This window comes from Medicago truncatula, chromosome 7 (assembly GCF_003473485.1).
Source record: "Medicago truncatula cultivar Jemalong A17 chromosome 7, MtrunA17r5.0-ANR, whole genome shotgun sequence".
NCBI lineage: Eukaryota > Viridiplantae > Streptophyta > Magnoliopsida > Fabales > Fabaceae > Medicago > Medicago truncatula.
The window spans coordinates 3,633,265-3,653,495 of NC_053048.1; the positions used below are offsets into that span (position 1 = coordinate 3,633,265).

The window sequence follows — 20,231 nt, forward strand, 5'->3', positions numbered from 1 at the left end:
TTTAAATGAATGAATATCATTTTATTTTTGTCAACCCAAAAAATAAAAAAATAAAAATGTAATATTGGGCTTATTTTTTTATTTTTTATCTCAATATATTATGCTTATTTTAAGCTGGTGAAAACTTTATCAAAAATTCAATTTTGGTCTATCTTCTTTTTTATTAGTACTATTATTTATGAAAACTTTACTCAAATTTGAGTTATACTTCTCACAAATCTCCTGAAACCCATTTCGCCTCAACACTTTTGAAAAAAAATAAAAATAATGTAAAGTCCTTGCAAATTTAAACTTGTGTTAGTTGATGGAATGATTTTTAAAATTGACTTATGACTTGTTTAAAAGTAATGATAAGTTGTGTCATTAGTTTACCTATTAGAAATTTAAAAGAAGAAATATTCTCTTAAATTTTATTCATTAAAAAGTTAAAATTAAATTTAATACACACAATGCAATAAACTATTTTTATATTTGATTTATTAACTTGTGTCTTCATGATACATTTACTATTGTTTAATTCCATGCGAAATGTTAGCAAGACTCACTCTCCTATATGGTGAAACTCATGTGGGTCTCACCACTTTATGTAAGATTTATTTTCAATGTGTGTTATATACCCACATGAATTTCACTCAATAAGAAAATGGATCTTAAAGATAAGGGTCATGCTAACTTGTAACCTTAGGGCATAAGTTAAGGAGCTTGAAATAAAATTAAAAAATAAAGAAAAATACTAACTTGAGACACAAGATAAGGATCTAAAAATAGAAATGAAAAATAAATATTGCATTGAAAACATAAGTTTTTAAACTTTTAAGATTTGAATGCAAAATTTCTAAGATTAAGTTTCTACGTATTGTTTTTTATCTTGTGCCCTTAGGGCACAAGTTAAAAAGATCCAAAAATAAATTTTATATTGAAAAGATAACTTTTGAAATTTTTAATACAATAAATGCAAAATTTCCAACAAAAAACTTTTATATTTAATTTCTTAACTTATGTCCAAAGACACAAGTTAGCATTTCCCTAAAGATATATATATATATATATTTATAAGCAAGGAGAGAGGATAGACATCAAAAGGCAACATCGACTTACCAACTAGGTTGGCACCCCGAGAAACCTTCATCCTATGCCGTCAAACTCTAGAGATTTTATTAAAAAAAAGGGGAAAAATAATTACAAAGGAGTGGGACTAGGCCAAAACCCTAAAAAAAAAAAAACATAAAAGGTGTCCATGATCGTCCTCTATTAATTATATCGCAGTTCGCAAGACTGGTGTCATTAAAGAGACTAAAAGAGCTTAATGGTGTTAAAAACGGTACCTAACTATGTCTTTTAGCACCAATCAAATTCTAACTTTAGTTTTCAAATTAAACAATGTTTAATTTAGGATAATAGTCATTTTAGTCCTTGAATGTTTAACAATTAGTCAAATTACTCCTTTAATGTATCGAAATTTGAAAATAATCTCTGATTGTGAATTATGTGAGTCAAAATAGTCTCTTGCGCTAAAATGTTTCATTAACATTGTTATATAATTCTCCTAGTATATTTGTTTATCGTCATATCAACCCCTATAACTACTTATTTACGGTCATACAGTCCCTATATGAACAGGTTATTGTCGGCATTAAAGGACTATTTTAACGTATGGTACCATTTTGACTAACGAAGTGCACACTATTTTGAAATTTCAATACATTGAAGGACTATTGTGGCTACTCGACTCGTTAAAATCACTCTCTGCTTGTGTTTCCAAGATGGATCAGTGGAAAAAACCCAGTTTTCTTCTCTTAAACCCTAAGTAGTCATATGCTATAAATAGAGACTCTTGCACGCATTCTTATTCATTTAGAAATCTAACGGTTCAAGGCGAGGGTCAAGCATTAAAGTCCAAGTCCAAGGCAGATGATCTTGATTCTCCTTGTTTTCTCTAGGGTATGTTTTTATATTGTTTTGTTATGATTTTTATTGCCATGTGCAACTAAACCTCTTTGATTAAGGTTCTAAGATGAACCCCTTCTTATTTCTTGGATTCGATTAGTAAAGTTTTTATTTTGTTTTTTTTTTTTCTTGTACCCGATCTAATTTGTTCTTGCATGTGCTTAACGCTTTTTCGATTGAGAATCCATATTGGTAATCTTGAAAATTGATCCGTATATATTAGTAAGATTGACAACTCGAAATTCTTCTTCTGTTTATGGAAGTTCTAATTGCTAATTTTTTGAATTCTAGTTAATTAAAATAATTATTAAACCTTATGTTTTCTAATTCTTCCTTCCGGGAATGCCGTAATTTTAACTAGGCTAACTTACCGCACATGTTGTCGTTACGGTTAATAGAAGTTCTAAAACTGATTTCTTAAATCATAATTAGACACCACATAACTGATGTTTTGCTAAGTTAATTCCGACAAAGACGAATGGGGATTCAACGATTCCCTAATCGCCGTTAAATATTTGAATCACAAACCTAATCTCGCATTGGGCATAGCAATTAAACCATGCAACCTTTTTCTTAATCTCTTTTCAATTCACACTTTAAAAATAGGTTTTTCTAATTGCTAAGTTGAACGACAATTCATATGGAGACGATAAAATTACTACTTTATTACTTGTTACGATTTTGTGCACTTGTCAATTTCGTCTATCAATGCATCATTATTGAATTCTTAAAAATTTCATGAAGAATAAAAATTGAGTTCTTTAGGAACTGTATATAATCAAATTAATTCCTTATCATTTCTTCAGGGATGCATCACTATAGAATTATTCAAGAATTCATGGAGAATAAAAATTAGTTTTTTAAGTTCTTCTAGAACTATCCAACATATTTAAACAAAAAAATGAGACTTTTAAATTCTTCATGAATTCATATTCATAGAAAGCAAAATTTAGACCTTTGAATTCTTCTCGAATTCATAGAGAATAAAATTGAGACTTTCTTTTATTTTTTTAGTTCTTCTGTTACTATATAATATAGATCTTTATAATATAATTAATTAAGGTTGTATCAATGTTGAATTCTTGAGTAATTTATAGGGAAATCAATTAACACAAATTGAATATGATTTGCAGAGTAATATATCTATAAGGCACTGATTTTAATTGATGGAATTTTAAATGTGTGTAGTCAATAATCATCGATTAAAAAGTAAAACTTATATACATGTTAAAATAGATTGAGAATCATACATACTCAATTGGTAAAATCTTTATGCTTATAACGTGTTATGAAACTCTTTGAATAAGAACAAATATAAGAAGAAGTTGAGAACGAAAGAGGTAGAGAGAGGAGAAAGACAATTATATTATGGGTTAATAGTGCTTTACCCCTCTGTAATATAGGTCATTTTCGGTTTTCCACCCTGTAAAATTTTTTGTTTGGTTTTCGTCCTTGTAATTTGAAGATTTTTGGTTTTGGACCTTCATGAATTTTGACAGTACAAAATCGACGATATGTCAGGGGGCTAAACCGAAATTCACTCAAATTAACAGGGGGGTAAACAAAAATTTGCTCAAATTTTTGGGGCATAAACCGAAATTTTCTCAAATTACAAGGGGCGAAATTTTCCATGAAGTTCTAAAACCAAAAAATCTTCAAATTACAAGGACGAAAACTAAACCAAAAATTTTACAGGGTGGAAAATCGAAAATGACCTATATTACAGAGGGGTAAAGCACTATTAACCCTTATATTATTCTCTTTAGTGGACATTTATATTACATGTGAACTCTATTTATAAAAGAAATCCAATGATATGATATGAGCTAATAGTATAACCAAATAACCCAATAGCTTATATATGGACATTCACTTATGGTCTTGGTACATATAACAAAAAAATAAAGTACAAGCAACTTGGAATCTTCACAATTTAAAGTACGTGCATGACTAAATTTATTACATGTGAGACAATTCATATGTAAAGATTTTTTATTTTTAGGAATTCATATGTAAAGATCACTCTCCACATTTATACTCCATATTTCAATTGATATTTCACTAAGTTATTTATAAAGTTCCATCACTCCGAGGATGGAGAAAGCACGACAAACAACTTTGACTTTAGAAAATCCAGATTGTTTACCCAAAATCTCAAATTCTTTTGAAGTTCTTTCCTTACCACCAGCTGTGATAAACATCATGTTATCAACAATTGAAATCATCTTAGATGCATTTGTTGATTCTAGATCTTCTGGAGATATGAAATCCACAATAATGACCTTACCATTTGAAGGCAAAGCTTTGTGACAATTGATTAAAGTTTCTAAGCATTTTTCATCCGACCAATTATGGCACACAAGCTACAACAATATAAGCCATGTGTACAACAAAATTAGAATAGAAAATATTAGCAAGAATTCATAATTTATAATCAATTAGATAATATAAATGTTTATATATATATATATATATATACCAACCTTAAGCATTATAGCATCTCCTTGTGGCACACATTCAAACATATTTCCTCCAACATGTTCGATCCCTGATAAAATTTTACAATTTTTCAATATTTCATAACCATGGGAAGTCTTTCAATACAAAAAAAATAAAAAATAGGTTAAACTGCACTTTTCGACCCCCTGAGTTTTAAAATGTTGCGATTTTGACCCCCTATTAAAAAATTACAATTTTGGCCCCTTTCGTCCCAAAATTCCTGAGGAGACGCCACATGTCCCAAAAAAGTGGTCATAATCGCAAGTTTTTGAGAACATAAGGGATCAAAAGATCATATTTCCCTTATGTTAGGGGGTCAAAAGAGCATATTTTCCTATACATGAGGGGTCACTTTTGTCATTTTTTTTATAGGGGGTCAAAATCGCAACTTTTAAAACTTAAGAGGTGAAAATTGCCCTTTAGCCAATAAATTATCTTGGGAAAGTGGCAACTAAATATAAACTTTCAGATGCGATCAAGCATTTACCTGGAGAGGGTGGTGCATGTTCAATCACTTGTGGGAGATCAAAATTGATTGCCTTTATTGATGGATATTTGGATATAATCATTTTGAGACATTGTCCATTTCCACCTCCTACATCAACCAGTGTTGATATTCCTTCATATCCTTTGTATATTTCAAGGATTATTTTCATGTGAATTGCACATGTTTGAGTCATTGCTTTGTTAAATAAGTTGTTTATTTGTTGATCTTTCTCAAAGTATTCATAGATAGGTATTCCATGAACTTTCTCGAATACGTTTATCTCTGGCTCTATAATTGCTTCCTTCAAATTCGACCTAATATTACAAAATAAAATAAAATATTTGTTATTTCAATTAAGCATTTGTAACATATCTATAAGGCTTTTAACATCGTAAACCCTAACTTATATAAAAAGTAAAATATTAATATGGATGGAGTTAGAAGGGGGACCAACAGAGGCCATAGTCCTCCGTAGATTTTTACTATAAATTATTTTTATATAAATATGTTATTATATTTTTTGTCAGTAAACTTATTTTCATTGAACTTTATATGATATTGTACAATGAACTTTTATTTTGACAAAATTTGCTTAACCTTGAAAATTCAAGTTTCTAAGCTTAATTACGCTAACTATTATTTATAATGCATAACAATGAAAAATAAAGTAAAATTTTGTTTGCAATTTACAATAGTTAGCGTATTTTTCATTGTAAAATTTGCTTAATTTAAAATACGATAAAAACTTTTACACCGTCGACGTATACATATTACTGGTCAAAATAAAAGTGCATTGACGGAATGTCAACTAGTTTTGATTTGAATACAATTTTATATAAGTTTGGCCTATATTATAATTTGAATTATTCACAAATTCCTCAACTTCACATCATATATGGAATTGTATACTATTTGATGCAAGTGTCAAAGCTAAACATCTAGTATACTATTTGATCTTTTTGTTTGGTCCAATAAGCTAGTGACGGATCACACACATCAACTGTGAATATATCTGGAAAATTGTGGATTTATAATAGGGACATTAGTCACTTTAGTCCTTGAATAGAAAAGAAATCGTCATTTTAGTACCTAAACGCAGATAAATTGCAAAGTAGTCCATGAATGTACACTCTGTTAGTCAATTTAGTCCCTAAATGCAGCTCTGTTAGTCAATTTAGTCCCTGAGTGTAGTTCCATTAGTCACTTTAGTTTCTGATATTGACTAACCGAGTCTACATTCAAGGACTATTTTGCAATTTCTCTGCATTCAGGGCCTAAAGTGACTACTCTTTTTCCATTTAGGAACTAAAGTGACTAATACCCCATTTAAAATATATCAAGAAAAATGAGACAGGATCTTTGCTTATGCAGTTCACTCATTTGTGCCTATTTATGTCACCATAAAGAAGTTATAGTTCCGCATATCTGTTATTTTTTTAGATGAATTAGGGTTTATACAGTATTAGAAACACTTACCACACCCCCAAGAAAGCTGGGTGATTCAAGTATGATGTGAATGAGTCCATGCGATTATCCTCGTTTTCATGGTGAACAAAGTATTTACCAGAAGGTGTAATACCATAAACTCTGACCATGCTACCATCATCATTGGTCCGAGTGGAACTAGACAGAAGACCGTGGCTAGCAAGCAAGCGTAGCATACGGTCCAGCCTATTTGGTAAGTCGGAGTATTGAGTTATTGGTAACTTTGAAGCAATTTCGAAAGATGACACAAATCCATCACTGTTTTCATGTGATGTTTCCTTATCAATGATATCAAACAAGTTGAGTTCAATTGCAGCTTTAAAAACTGCAGGAAACACCATATTGGCACCTAGAATCATGGCTAAGAGGGTATCACTATCATCTATTTGTAGGGTGACAGTTTTGACTGCATGGTTTTCTTTCTCATTGAAATAGGAACCCATGTTTGCTTTATTTAGCTTATTGGGTTTGTAATGGTGGAGTGGTACTGGTGAGGGAAAGTTTGCTTCCTCAAGTTCTGTATTTATAGCCAGACTTAGCACAACATAATCAATTTCTTGTCAATATGTCACTATCTAGTTTAACGGGTTTTATAGACTACTAATAAATTTTATAAACTACTATCCCTACAAGGAGAAAAGAGATACATAACAATGGTGGATTCTATCATTAAATATGTCATATAATTATTAATTATTTTCAAATTTTATTGTGATTTTATCTCTTCAAATAAAAGAAATGGAGAACATCCTAAATAGAGAGGATCCTAACTCCCCTACAACCTAACGTCATACAACTCATACATGTTTTGCTACAATCATAAAATAAATAATGTTCCTTGTAGTAATAGGATACGTTATTATATGCAATCAAATTAAACATTAATGATAATATTATATCTTATTTAAACTACTTCTATGATTTTTATGCTACGGCCACTTGTCAAGTCAAGTTCCTTCAATGGAGAGAGAAAATAAGGAACAAGTTCATATCCTTATATAAAGTTCATTTAGATATTATCATTGGAGATGTTCAAATAGCTTTATAATCATTCTAATAATCATAAAAAATTCTGTAATAACAAATATTATTAGTTAATATGTCAGATCAATATTTACCTCTTCGTTCAAGTTTGAACTTGAAAACTCAAACTCTTTTTTTTTTTTTTTTTAATTTAATATTAGTTGAACTATCCAACCTAGAGATGAGAATAGGTTAGGCTACTCGCCAAGCGCCTACGGTCTGGCCTACTGAAAACCTGGTCTGATCTAACTCATTTAATAAATAGGTTAAGCATGAGCTTTTTAAAAAACCTATTAATTTAAATAGCTTAGGCTTAGGCATATAAAAAATCCTATCAGGCCGACCCATATATAAGTATATTACATTTCCCCATATTTATTATTTACATAGTAATACAAAAAAAAAAAATATCAGTTCCTTCAAATTATTATATTTAGTTGGTGATTTTTTTTTATCACATTGAAGATCTTGTGCATTTTTTTCCTACTTAAGTGCTAATTTTGTTTTAAGTTTCTTACTGTTTGAAAGCTTTTTAAGTTATTTTATTAAATTATTTACAATATTATATAAATATGTGTATGCAGGTTGCTGGGCTGGATAGTATAGTATCCTTACATGTATCCTTACCCTTTTAAATTTGTTGGTAATACCCGGACCCATGAAAGCAGGGTTTTACCCTACCCATTGCGGGTACCCATCGGGTCTGGGTCCAATTTCCATCCCTACATGTGTTCATAATGTTTTCCTAAAAACCACATCCAAGAGGTGAATTTGACCATATCCATCAACTGAAGAATGTGCATCTCCTGTCCTATAAAATGTAAACATTTTGGGATCTTCACAAGGATCACACAAAAATTTGTCAGACTCATAAGAAACTTAACATATCTTTCTCCCACATAAATCTAATAGAATACTAAGAAGACTCACTAAATCTTAAGGTAAAACATACTTTCATCCCAAACACATAAGCATTTGATACAAGATCAATAGATCTAACATAAGAAAAGCACATCTAAAAAAAATGTGACAAGACAACTCTACAGACACATTATACTAAAACACAAGAAATACACCATAATTAACTATAATCCCCCTTAAAAGGAGATTATGTCAAGTTAAAATTCTATCATAAAGCAAAGAAGACCTAATTTACCCCTCTATTTCTGCTATTGTGTGTGTGAATTTGCTAGAAGACATCCACTAATTTTTAAGAATGTATATTTTAGCAACACACACTTCAAGGTGTATTTATTCACTTTTTAGTTATAACTTGCTAAAAGACAGCTTCATAAAAACTAGTGAGGGACTTTTACCTAGGGGTGTTCATGGGTTGGGTCAACCCAAAAAAATCGTCAAATTAAACCCATCCAAAAAACCTAAAATGTTTTAAAAAAATGGATGATTGGGTGGATATGGTTTTAAAAAATGATAAACCCATAAAAAATATCGGGTTTGGGGTAAAACCAGACCCAGACCCAATAAACCCACTTATCGAATAATTTTCATATTTTTATTTTCATTTTCATTTTCATAGGGAGGAAGGAGAATAACAAACGTTTTGGTTATAATCTTTCTTTAAAAATAATGGTTATAAATCAAGTCTAATTTCAAAAATTGACACAACAAATCCTCTATATTGAAAATCAAAGTCTAATTTCTAAAATTGACACAACACATCCTCTATATTGAAAATCAAAACGTGTTATAGTTACAAATTATGATGTTGCACTTTTTAGTTTTTTTTATGTTAAAGCAATTTTACGTCATTCAACTTTAGTTTGTTGCAAGTATTTTGTGATGAAATTTGTTATTTAATATTATAACTTATTATTTTATAACGCTAAAATGTAGTGAAATAAGTTACACCATTTTTTTTAAGAAAATAAAAAAGTTAAGTAATTTTTTTGAGAAAAAAATACGAGCACGCGTTATTTAGTCATTTAATATTAGCAAAAAAAAAAATAATAATAATTTGGGTAGCCCATAACCCAACCCAAACCAAACCGGAAACTAGTGGATTTGTTTAAACCCATCCATTAATATAAAGGGTGGACGTTTTACTACACCCAAACCTGAGTATCCTATATGGTTCGGGTCTTGGGTTTGGTCAAACCCAGCCCAAACCCACCCACGAACGCCCCGAGTTTTACCAAATGTTTATATGAGTTGCTAGAAAACACTGGTTTTTCTGAACGAGTGTTATATATTTATGGGTCTTGCTAACCATTGCTCTCAGGACAATGGTTAAGGTAGCCAAAATTAGTAGCTTTACATTGGAAACAACAATTTATTAACTTTTTACAAGTTGACTTGACTACTTTTTATCATTTTTCAACACAAAATTTCTATTTTTGTTCTTTTATTCAATGTCCCAAGAGCAATGGTTAGCATTTTTCTATATTTATATATGGTCATTGAATTCAATCGTGAAAGTTATGCTATAACTTTTAAATCTTACAGATGCTGTAAACAGGGAGTTCAAAATCATAATGGTTTGAATCAAGTGCCTGCTGATTATATTTTATTTCATTGTGACTAAACGAAATAAAAATAATAAAGTGAGCATCAAATAATCTTTCAAAAACTAAAAGTAGGCATCAAATCAAATGAAATAATAATAAAAGCTGACGTTTATAGCGCGGATTGGTTGTAGATATAGTGATTTGATCATTTTTATTTCTATTTTTTGACTCTATGGAAGACCGTAAGAATTTCAAGTTATTCAAACTTAATCCCTCAAAAAAACAAAAATTATTCAAACTTAATTTCAAGTGCTGGTGGCATTATTTATCATAGGGGTAGATTAGTATTACTTGAGTCTATGAATGACCGTAAGAATTTTATATGGAAATGGTAGAATTTTGAAGGCAGTCGGCATTATTTATCTTTGTGTGCAACTACTAGTAAAAGACGTGCTTTAGCAATTCTCTATCTTTGGTTTACTAATAAGCTTTAGCAAGTGATAATTTAGCTTAGTTATTAGGAATATTGCATATTATATTTAAAGATTGGAGTTTGAATTTCGGACATCTCACTTCTCTATATTTAAAATGTGTGACTACTAGTTACTAGTCTAATTGACCAAAAAAAAAAAACTTTTGCAAGCCTCTAGTTTGTAGTTGACATATAAAATCGATATTATGAAATAAAAGACCGTTTAGATGCTATAGTGTTGCCTAAAGGGCCGCTTGCTGATGCGTTAGTGTGGCCTCACACTTCAGATGGAAAGTTAAATTTGAGGCATGCTTTTTCTTTTCTCCGTCCGAGGGCCCCTTTGCTGCCTTGGGCGGTTCTCATATGGAGTTCTTCTATTCCACCTTCTCACTCTTGTATTTATTGGAGGCTTCATCATGGTAAGATGCCCACGGATGATAATCTTAGAAGTCGTGGCTGCATTGTTGTGTCGATTTGTAATTTATGCTTGAAAATTGATGAAACTTCTGAGCACCTTTTTAGCACCTTTTTCTTAGATGCCAATTTTCCAAGCAGCTTTGGGACTGGATAGGTGTTAAGCTCAATCGAGTTATTGATTGCTCTACAGTAGACTCGCTCATCTCTTGTAGGCCGGTTAGGTGCTCATTCCCAAGTGTCAGACATTTTTTTGGCATCAATCTTGCACAGGTTGCACACTATTTGGTGGGTTAGGAATTCATTGCGGTTTACAACAGTGACGCCAACTTTGCATTCAGCCAAAGTCCGTATTCATTCCTTGATTGCAATGTCTGGTAATATCTCTAAGGGTAAGTGTTTACAGTCTGATCTCGCTTTCCTTAATTCTTTGGCGCTTTCCCCTCATTGTCGTAGAGTCAAGGATATTATTATGGTTTTGTGGAAGGCCCCCACCGCTCCGTGGTTGAAGGTCAAAACGGATGGTTCGATGATTGGTGGATTTGCGGCATGTGGGGGGCTGTTTCGTGACCACCTAGGCATGTTCCTTAGTGCTTTTTCTTGCAACGTTGGCTTACAGTCTGTTTATTATGCGGAGGTTCTTGGTATTATTCTAGCCATTGAGTTTGCTGCCCGGAAAGGGTGGAGGAACATTTGGATTGAGAGCGACTCCACAAGTGCTCTTATGATTTTTTCAAACCATCTTTTGGTGCCTATTATGTTACGTAACAAATGGCATAATGCTCGCATTCTTGGAATTCAGGTTATTTCTTCTCACATTTTCCGTGAAGGTAACTGTTGTGCAGACAAATTAGCTAATTTCGGTCACTCCATGGTTGGTGAGATATGGCTAGACACCCTTCCTGATGAGATGAAGACTGATTTCTTTAGGGACAGATGCGGTTTACCTAACTATAGATTTCCATAATCTGTTTTCGGTTGTTTTGGTGTTTTTTCTGTTTCTTTTTATTTGTTTACTTTTGAGGGTTTTTGTCTAGTCCCCCTACTTTTGTATTTTTTTCCCTTTTTTTAATAAAATTTTGTGGAGTTTAGCAACACAGGATGGAGATATCTCGGGATGCCAATCTAGTTGGGATGTCGATGATGTCTGTATAATGCCTGTTCTTTCTCCTTGCTTATATAAAAAAAAAAAAAAAAAAAAAAGTATCATATAAAATTCATGCTTTTTTTTTAAGGGAAATAAAATTCATGCTAACATTTTCTATAAGAACACATTTATGGTTTCCACAAATAGTAAATATGAATTGAGAAAAAGTAATTATCAAAAGTTTAATAAATAAATTGACATTTTCTTAATAATTCCTTGGAGAAAACATTTCCTTAATAATGATAACAGAAATCAAAAACAGTTTTTTTCTACATTATCCCTTGTGCTGAAGAAGCGACTACGTTGTTAATATATATTTCATTTTACCTGTTAAAAAAAATTAAGCCTTCTTTATTTATCTAAGGCTAGTTTAGAAAAATATTTGTTTCGCGTGTGAAAATAAAATAACAAATTTTAATCCAATAATAATAACGAGAGGCCAAAAATATGATTTCCGTCAACCTAAGTCACTCACATAATTGTTCTATTTATTTATGACGAGAACAAAATTTGATTTATAAAAAATTATTAAATTAGAGATATCGTTTTGCTTTCACAAACCGTTATTCTAGTGTGTAATTGTCTGCTTTCGTAGTGCTTAACTACACATCTAAAATTCTCATTTAAAATTCAATAAATTCTTAATCTATTAGAAAAAGTGTTTTCGCCACTTATTTAATTAATAACCTGAATTTTCTAAGTCTAATATCGTTCCTCTTCTTTCGACGCGTAAACGATATTTCAATGTTCTTACTTTCGTAGCGAACCTTTAAATTAAAAACATAATTTTTAGATCAACAAATTCATTCTCGTCATAATCAAAAAGCACGTAAATTACATGAAATCCGTCAATATGATGGTCATCTCATTTTGAACTCAATTAAAACTACACAAACATGATAAAATAATACTTCTTCCGGTCTTATTTACAAGAGACAATTTACTTTTTAGATACATTAAATAATTTATGTATTTGGTTTAGGTTCTTGACTAGGTACATACATTATTCAATGTATCTAAAAAGTCAAATTTCTCTTATAAATAGGATCGGAGGGAGTATTATTTAAATTTATCCTTGTTAAATTCATACTAAAGGGCAGACAGACAACAAAAGAAACCAAACCGTTAATGATGAAACTTTAAATCAAAAAAGTAGCCACAGCAACACGTAAATTAATACGAACAACATCCGCAAGCAGTTGGGATTGAATCAAAATAATACTCGCAAGATAAACGACCAAAGTTTTTTAATTAGGTCGAACGTTATATGACAAAAACATAAAACAGAAATCTAATTGAAAAACTTTTGACCAAAATAAAGATCAATTTAAAATATCAATAGAGTCGAAGATTAATTTGAAAATAATTTATAAAGATAAAAGTAATCTAACCAAAATTACCGCTAATAAACATATGTTAAGAAGAAAGAGCAAGTGGAAATTGGGAGCACATGTGGTCTTTTTTTTTTTTTTTTTTTTGTGGTAAGTGGGGTTTAAACCTTAAACCTTGCATAAATTATGTATTGATCTACCAACTAAGTTAAGTTCGCTACCAACTAAGTTAAGTTCGTGAGGACGAGTATGAGTGGTCTGAATACACAGTATGTGAACGTCCCTACCTCTTTCATTAATTACCCTCAACGTACTTACAACTCATAGCAAGTCTTGTGGGTTTCGTCTATCGCGCGTGGGTACAGGGCCGTTTCTGAGATTTTGTGGTCTAGGACGAACCTGCAATTTGGGTTCTAACAAATAAATATATATAAACATCAAACCTGATACAAAAAAAACTAAACAATTTTTTAGTGCCTATTAGACCCCTAAAAAGAAATTTTGGGGCCCAAATTCTGTACTTATTTTTTGGAACCTAGGACGGTCGCCCTCTTCGCCCTGCCTCAGATACGGCCCTGCGTGGGTAGCATGCAGGTTAGTGATATGTTTTGCTTTGTACTATTCACACGTGTTTTATTGCTAGCTCTTTGTTGTGTTCCTTTGAGATGTAGCATGCAGAACTACTAATTGAAACGGTCATATAGAAACCGCCCACCTCCATGTATCAAAAGTGAACACTGATGGCTCCTTCTTGATCGTTAATGCCTTGTGAGGATATTTTTTGATATCATAGTGGGGCATTTTTGGACTGATTCTTGTCCAATTTAAGTGATTACTCGGTTCTCAAATCAGAGTTGTTATGTAAAAAGACAAAATTTTCTCAAAGTGCTTAAAATTTAGAACTGAGGGAGTTTCACCGTTTTTTTTTCTAGATTACCCTCTCTTATTTAGAGGGTATTTTACCCTCTTATGATATCAACCAATCAAAATATAATATACATTGGCAACATTAAATGTCATAAATGAGTCAATTTTTTTCTAAAAAAAAGAATCAATTATAATCATAAGGTAACGTTTAATTTATTTAATTATAGACATGATTACATTAAAGATCTTTTATCTTATTTATTTGTTACACTTGGGTCCTTTATCTTTATTTTTTTCCGCTTAGGTCTTTTATCTCTTACAAAAGCACATATACATCCTTTTTCTCATTTTTTTATTAAAAAAATACATAATTTTATTTTTTAAAATATCTTTTTATTAAAAATGAAACAAATCCAGAAATATGATGAAGATGTTCATCATCTTCATCTTCTTCTTTTGAATCTTCATCATCTTCATTGAATCAAAAAAATTTCTACACAAATATATCTCCAAATATCATGAAATAATGTTATATTCACCTCAAATCTTCTTTTAAACACAAAAATCAAACCCCTATAGAGAAAGAGATTTAGTTTCATCACAAAAAAAATTAGTTATATAAATTGTCACGCTGATGTTATTATTATTATTATTTTCTAACTCAATATTCAAGCCCGACATAAAAATAACCCCAAAATTGATAGCAACTTTGCACATCAATTTTGTTGTTTCCAGAACAATCTTAACTTTCGTAAAGCCTAATCTTTCCGCCAGTGATTAAGCCTCCACCATCTGCCTTGCAACATTTATGAAATTAAAGTTTTGATTTTTTTTTGTTAAAAATAAGATTTGAGGTGAATATAACATTAATTCACGATATTTGGAGATATATTTTATTAGAATTTTTTTGGCTTATTAGATCGTTTGGTCCTCTAAATAATTTCGTGTTTTCATTTTGGTCCTACAATTAATAAAAATGGCGTTTTAGTCCCTCACCTTTTACTCTGTTTGCCAAATAAATCCCTAACTGTTAAGTTTAACTTCAGATGTCTATGGTGGATCAATCTTAAGAGTTGTCCACCATAGACTTCATTAATTTTTTAAATTTTAACCGTTTGATCTGTTTGCTAAAAAGATCATCATTGAATTATGCGTGTCTGTTGTAACTTACGGTGTACCAACAACACCTAATTTTTTTTCTTTCTTTCTTCCTTCATCTTCTATCTTACTAATCTTCATCATCTTCAACTCCCATTCATCAACATTCATAAGAAAAATTCAGAAATAACAATTATCAACAACAACACATGATCTAATCTCCAAAATTCATATATTAATGTTCACTATCAACAATTCTTAGAACAATTACAACATCAACAAATCAATTAATCAACAACAACAACATCTTTTTTTTGTCGGCAAAGGAATTTCATTAATAGAAAAAATGAATGTAGAAAATTGAGGGGTTGCAATAATGAATGTAAAAAATGAGTGTAGAAAATTTCATTAACAGTATTATCTAACCTTGCAATAATTAATTTTTATGCAGTGTGTGATTAACTCATCAATTGCAACAGGTTTTGCAGCACCATACACACACCTAACTACTGTTTCAGCATCCATGATCTATGATTAGGTTCTTGAGTTGTTGTTGTTCAACTCGCAGCAAGCACTATCGTAGTCCCATAACATTTCATTTCAATATCCTCACAGCAAGCACCATCACAGCAAGCAGCATCCATTACTAATGGGGGAACTTCAATATCCTCACATTTCATTTCAGCAAATAACACAGATCCATAATAGTTTTGAACAATCAACCCCGATCCTGTTTGACCGTTGGAGAAGCAGCTTGTTCATCCAATGCTTTAGCAACCCAAATCAAGGTTGCTGGGTTTAATTCACAGATCTGAATCGAATGCAACCCAAATCCAATGCTTCAGCAGATCTGAATTGAAACAATCTCAATCTTTCAATGCCCACGAAAATTGATTCAAGTTTTGAAGGTTCTGAAAGAGAAAGAGAAGGACATTCCGACAGAGAGAGATAGGAAATTGGAAAGGGTAGGAAAGTGTTTTGTTTGATGATTTTTTTTTTTTTTCTGGATTTTTTCTCATGAATTCTATATATGATGAAGAACACAATGAAAGAATCCTATTTTCTGGGTTTTCTTTGCCACGTGGGCTCACTAACGGAAGTGTTAATTATTTGACAGAAAGGATTTATTTGGCAAATGGAGGAAAAAGTGAAGGACTAAAACGCCATTTTTATTAATTATGGGACCAAAATGAAAACATGAAATTATTTAGGGGACTAAACGTTCTAATAAGCCAATTTTTTTATTTATTTAAAGAAGATGATGTAGATTCAAAGGAAGAAGAGGAAGATGATGAACATCTTCATCATATTTTTGGATTTTTTTTCAGTTTTAATAAAAAATATATTTTTAAAAATAAAATTATGTATTTTTTAATAAAATAAATACGAAAAAGATGTGTATGTGCTTTTAAGAGAGATAAATGACCTAAACGGGAAAAAATAAAGACAATGGATCAAAGTGTTGCAAATAAATAAGATAAATGACCCATAATGTAATATTGCCTTAATTATATTTAGGTGTTCAATCTTAATTAATTTACACTACAAGACTGGCTGAACAATTAAAATTTCACATCAAATTTCTTTCATCTGAATGTCCTTAAATTTATCAGTTATATTCATAAAATTTATTCCTCCCATTTTGATTGTTCAATTTTGTTGTTCCCAACTGCCGCATTTTTCAATTTTCGTGATAATCGTCGTGATTTCAAATATCGTGAAAATTGCCGTTATTTTCAGTACAACATCAGGTATGATGACTTGATTTTTCTTTTTGATTTGATTTTTCTTGGTTGTGAGGTACTTAATTATAACAATTGAGTAAATCATCCGTTGTACTTTGAGGGCTGCTAGCAGGTGTTGCCGCTGTGATGTTGTGGGAGTTTGCTAGCATTTTTTTGGTTGCTGCTGAAATGGTTATGTGATGAGGCTTTTGTTCTTTTATTTGGACTTAAAAGCTTTTGTTGATAGTGAGACAGGTCTATGCGTGTTAACATATTTTATTAGGTTGGCTACTTAAATAAAAAAATAATAAGTCACGATGTCTGACGCGGTTCTAGAAACAACGACAATTTTCACGATAATTGGAAATTGCGGCAATTTGGAACGACAAAATTGAACAATCAAAATGGAAAGAAGAATGAAAAAGAAACAAAATTTGATCAATATGGAAGAATAAAGAAGAATACATTTGAAAGAAGGAGATGTTTTTGTTCTCACGTTCGGGGTTCTGGAATGGAAGAAATTTTATGAAAGTAAATGATGAATTTAAGGACATCCAGATGAAAGAAATTTGATGTAAAATTTTATTTTTTATAAGTCTTGTAGTGTAAATTAATTAAGATTGAACACCTTAATATAGAAAAAAAAATTAAATCATTTGTTGTTTCAAAAAAAATTAAAAATTTTAAAAGTTATCTTATGATTAAGATTAACCGTCCTTCAAAAAAAAAAAATTAAGATTAACTCTTTTATTTTTAGAAAAAATCTACTCATTTATTTGACATTTAATGTTACCTATGTATATTACATTTTATTAGTTGATATCATGAGAGGGTAACGTAGGTCTCACCGAGTTTCACCGATAAACACTTGTAAGAAGGAGCAAGAAGGAAGTCCCTCAATAATTGCCCTCATAAAGTCTCGCAGAAAAGTTATGTGCATTGTGCCTCGTGGGTCTCGCTAAGATAGAAAGGTAGTTACAATAATAATAATATATAATGAAACAATGTTGAACTATATATCACAAAACTAAGTTGAACTTCAAAAGAGAGAGATAGAAACAAGATAGTAACGTGAATAGTGATGAATACTTCAGCAATGGTAGGTGTTGAAGTAGAACGACCACTGAAAATTCACTTCATTCCTTATCTTGCATCTAGCCATATGATCCCTCTTTCTGATATAGCAGCTATGTTTGCATCCCATGGCCAACATGTCACAATCATCACCACTCCCTCCAATGCCAAATTTCTTACAAAATCTCTTTCTTATGCCGCTCCCTTCTTCCTCCGCCTTCACACCGTCGACTTTCCCTTTCAACAAATGGACCTCCCTGAAGGCATTGAATCTATATCCTCCACCACCGACCTCGTCACCACTTGGAAGATCAACAATGGCGCAATGCTCCTCCATCGACCCATTGAGGATTTCATTAAAAACGATCCACCAGATTGTATCATCTCCGACTCTGCATACCCATGGGTTAATGACTTGGCCCAGAAGCTTCAAATCCCTAATTTCACATACAATGTTTTGTCCGTTTTTCCAGTCTTGCTCATGGAATCCCTTAGAACAAATAATTTACTTTTTACGGATTCTGATTCGGATTCAAGTTCCTATATCGTTCCAAACTTTCCTCTTCCTATCACCATGTGCAGTAAACCACCAAAGGTTCTCAGTAAATTCATAGGACTGATGCTTGACACAGTGTTCAAAAGTAATGGCTTTATCGTCAACAACTTCATTGAACTTGATGGAGAAGAGTGTATTCAACACTATGAGAAAACCGTAGGTCACAAGGCTTGGCATCTTGGTCCATCTTCTATTTGGAGAACCACTCTAGAGAAATCAGGTGGGGGAAACGAGGGTGCTGAGAGTGAGCATGAGTGCCTGCGTTGGCTCAACTCACAACAAGTTAACTCAGTGTTGTACATATGTTTTGGAAGCTTAAACTATTTCTCTGATAAACAACTATATGAGATTGCATACGCAATAGAAGCATCGGGTCACCCATTCATATGGGTTGTTCTTGAGAAGAAAGGAAAAGAAGATGAGAACGAAGAAGAGAAAGAAAAGTGGTTGCCGAAGGGATTTGAGGAGAGAAACATTGGAAAGAAGGGTTTGATCGTTAGGGGTTGGGCCCCACAGGTTCAGATATTGAGCCACCCTGCGGTAGGGGGATTTATGACACATTGTGGGGGGAACTCATTTGTTGAGGCTGTTGGTGCAGGAGTTCCAATGATAACGTGGCCGGGTCATGGAGATCAATTGTTCAATGAGAAACTAATAACACAAGTCCGAGGAATTGGAGTGGAAGTAGGTGCAACAGAATGGCGTGCACATGGTATTGGGGAGAGAAAGAAGTTGGTGAGCAGAGATGACATAGAGAAGGCAATGAGGAGATTGATGGACAGTAGTGATGAGGCTGAAGGTATGAGACTACGTGCTCGAGAGCTTGGAGAGAAGGCTAAACGAGCTATTCAAGAAGGTGGTTCCTCACATCATAATTTGTTAACTTTGATCGACGAACTTAAAAAGTTGAGAGACTGCAAGCCACTTGATTAATTAAAGGAAAATTAATCAGAAATGTGAATGTCATGGTTTTGGTCGATGAATTTCTAGTGGATAATGACATGAAGAGGTTTTGCTGTTTTCAGGATTTTAATTCTGCAATATTTGCCGCTCAAATCAAAGTAGTAACAACATAGCTACTTTCATGGTGATAATTCAACATAATTGAGTTGTATGACACACCAAGCAGTAATAAATGTATCTTCTTTGGGAAACAATAATTCTTTGAAGCAGTGATTTGCAAATCATGTCTAAATATGCAACTTATTCAATCATATATCACATGAATGTTTTTGTTTTATCAATAACAATTGTAACCTTTTTTTTTTTGAAGGAAATAACAATTGTACCTAATATCGTCTAAAAATAATAATTAAATATATAAATTGAACAAAATGGTTTAAAGTTTACAATGGTACGTCAATATATTGCACATCAACGGCTTGTACTATATTAATATATAATGTTTTCAAGCAAAATTAGAAGTGTTATTGCTCCAATATGGTACATTGAAATCACAACCATATTGACACAATTTTAAACCACTAACAACACCACGAAAAATATTATTTGTAATGAAAATGAAAACAAGGGTGGAAGACATAAACCAATATTATTTGTAATGAAAACGAAAACAAGGGTGCAAGACATAAACCAAACCCACCAAAAAATTTTAACATAAACAATATTTAAGCAAGTCAAA

At 31.7% G+C, this 20,231-nt stretch overlaps 2 protein-coding genes across 2 annotated transcripts; one reads left to right on the plus strand and one right to left on the minus strand.

Moving 5' to 3' along the window:
* Window positions 1-3,972: 3,972 nt before the first annotated feature.
* LOC11419449 (isoliquiritigenin 2'-O-methyltransferase) lies at window positions 3,973-6,894 on the minus strand. The gene is made up of 4 exons (XM_003621295.3): window positions 6,410-6,894; window positions 4,934-5,247; window positions 4,431-4,495; window positions 3,973-4,310 (listed from the first exon to the last, which is right to left on the minus strand). Exons 1-4 carry the CDS (start codon window positions 6,859-6,861, stop codon window positions 4,014-4,016), a joined length of 1,128 nt encoding a protein of 375 aa, XP_003621343.1. The 5' UTR covers window positions 6,862-6,894; the 3' UTR covers window positions 3,973-4,013.
* An 11,061-nt stretch (window positions 6,895-17,955) lies between these two features.
* On the plus strand, window positions 17,956-19,773 carry LOC11421015 (UDP-glucose flavonoid 3-O-glucosyltransferase 7). The gene has a single exon (XM_003621297.4). It carries the CDS (start codon window positions 18,041-18,043, stop codon window positions 19,520-19,522), a length of 1,482 nt encoding a protein of 493 aa, XP_003621345.1. The 5' UTR covers window positions 17,956-18,040; the 3' UTR covers window positions 19,523-19,773.
* Window positions 19,774-20,231: the final 458 nt, after the last annotated feature.

Excerpts from the sequence above, each read along its gene's own strand:
- LOC11419449 (XM_003621295.3), bottom strand. The coding sequence starts at position 6,861 with ATGGGTTCCTATTTCAATGAGAAAGAAAACCATGCAGTCAAAACTGTC. Across the intron at positions 5,248-6,409 it reads CCAGCTTTCTTGGGGGTGTG|GTCGAATTTGAAGGAAGCAA; the intron begins GTAAGTGTTTCT and ends TTGTAATATTAG. Across the intron at positions 4,311-4,430 it reads GAGATGCTATAATGCTTAAG|CTTGTGTGCCATAATTGGTC; the intron begins GTTGGTATATAT and ends ATATTGTTGTAG.
- LOC11421015 (XM_003621297.4), top strand. The coding sequence starts at position 18,041 with ATGAATACTTCAGCAATGGTAGGTGTTGAAGTAGAACGACCACTGAAA.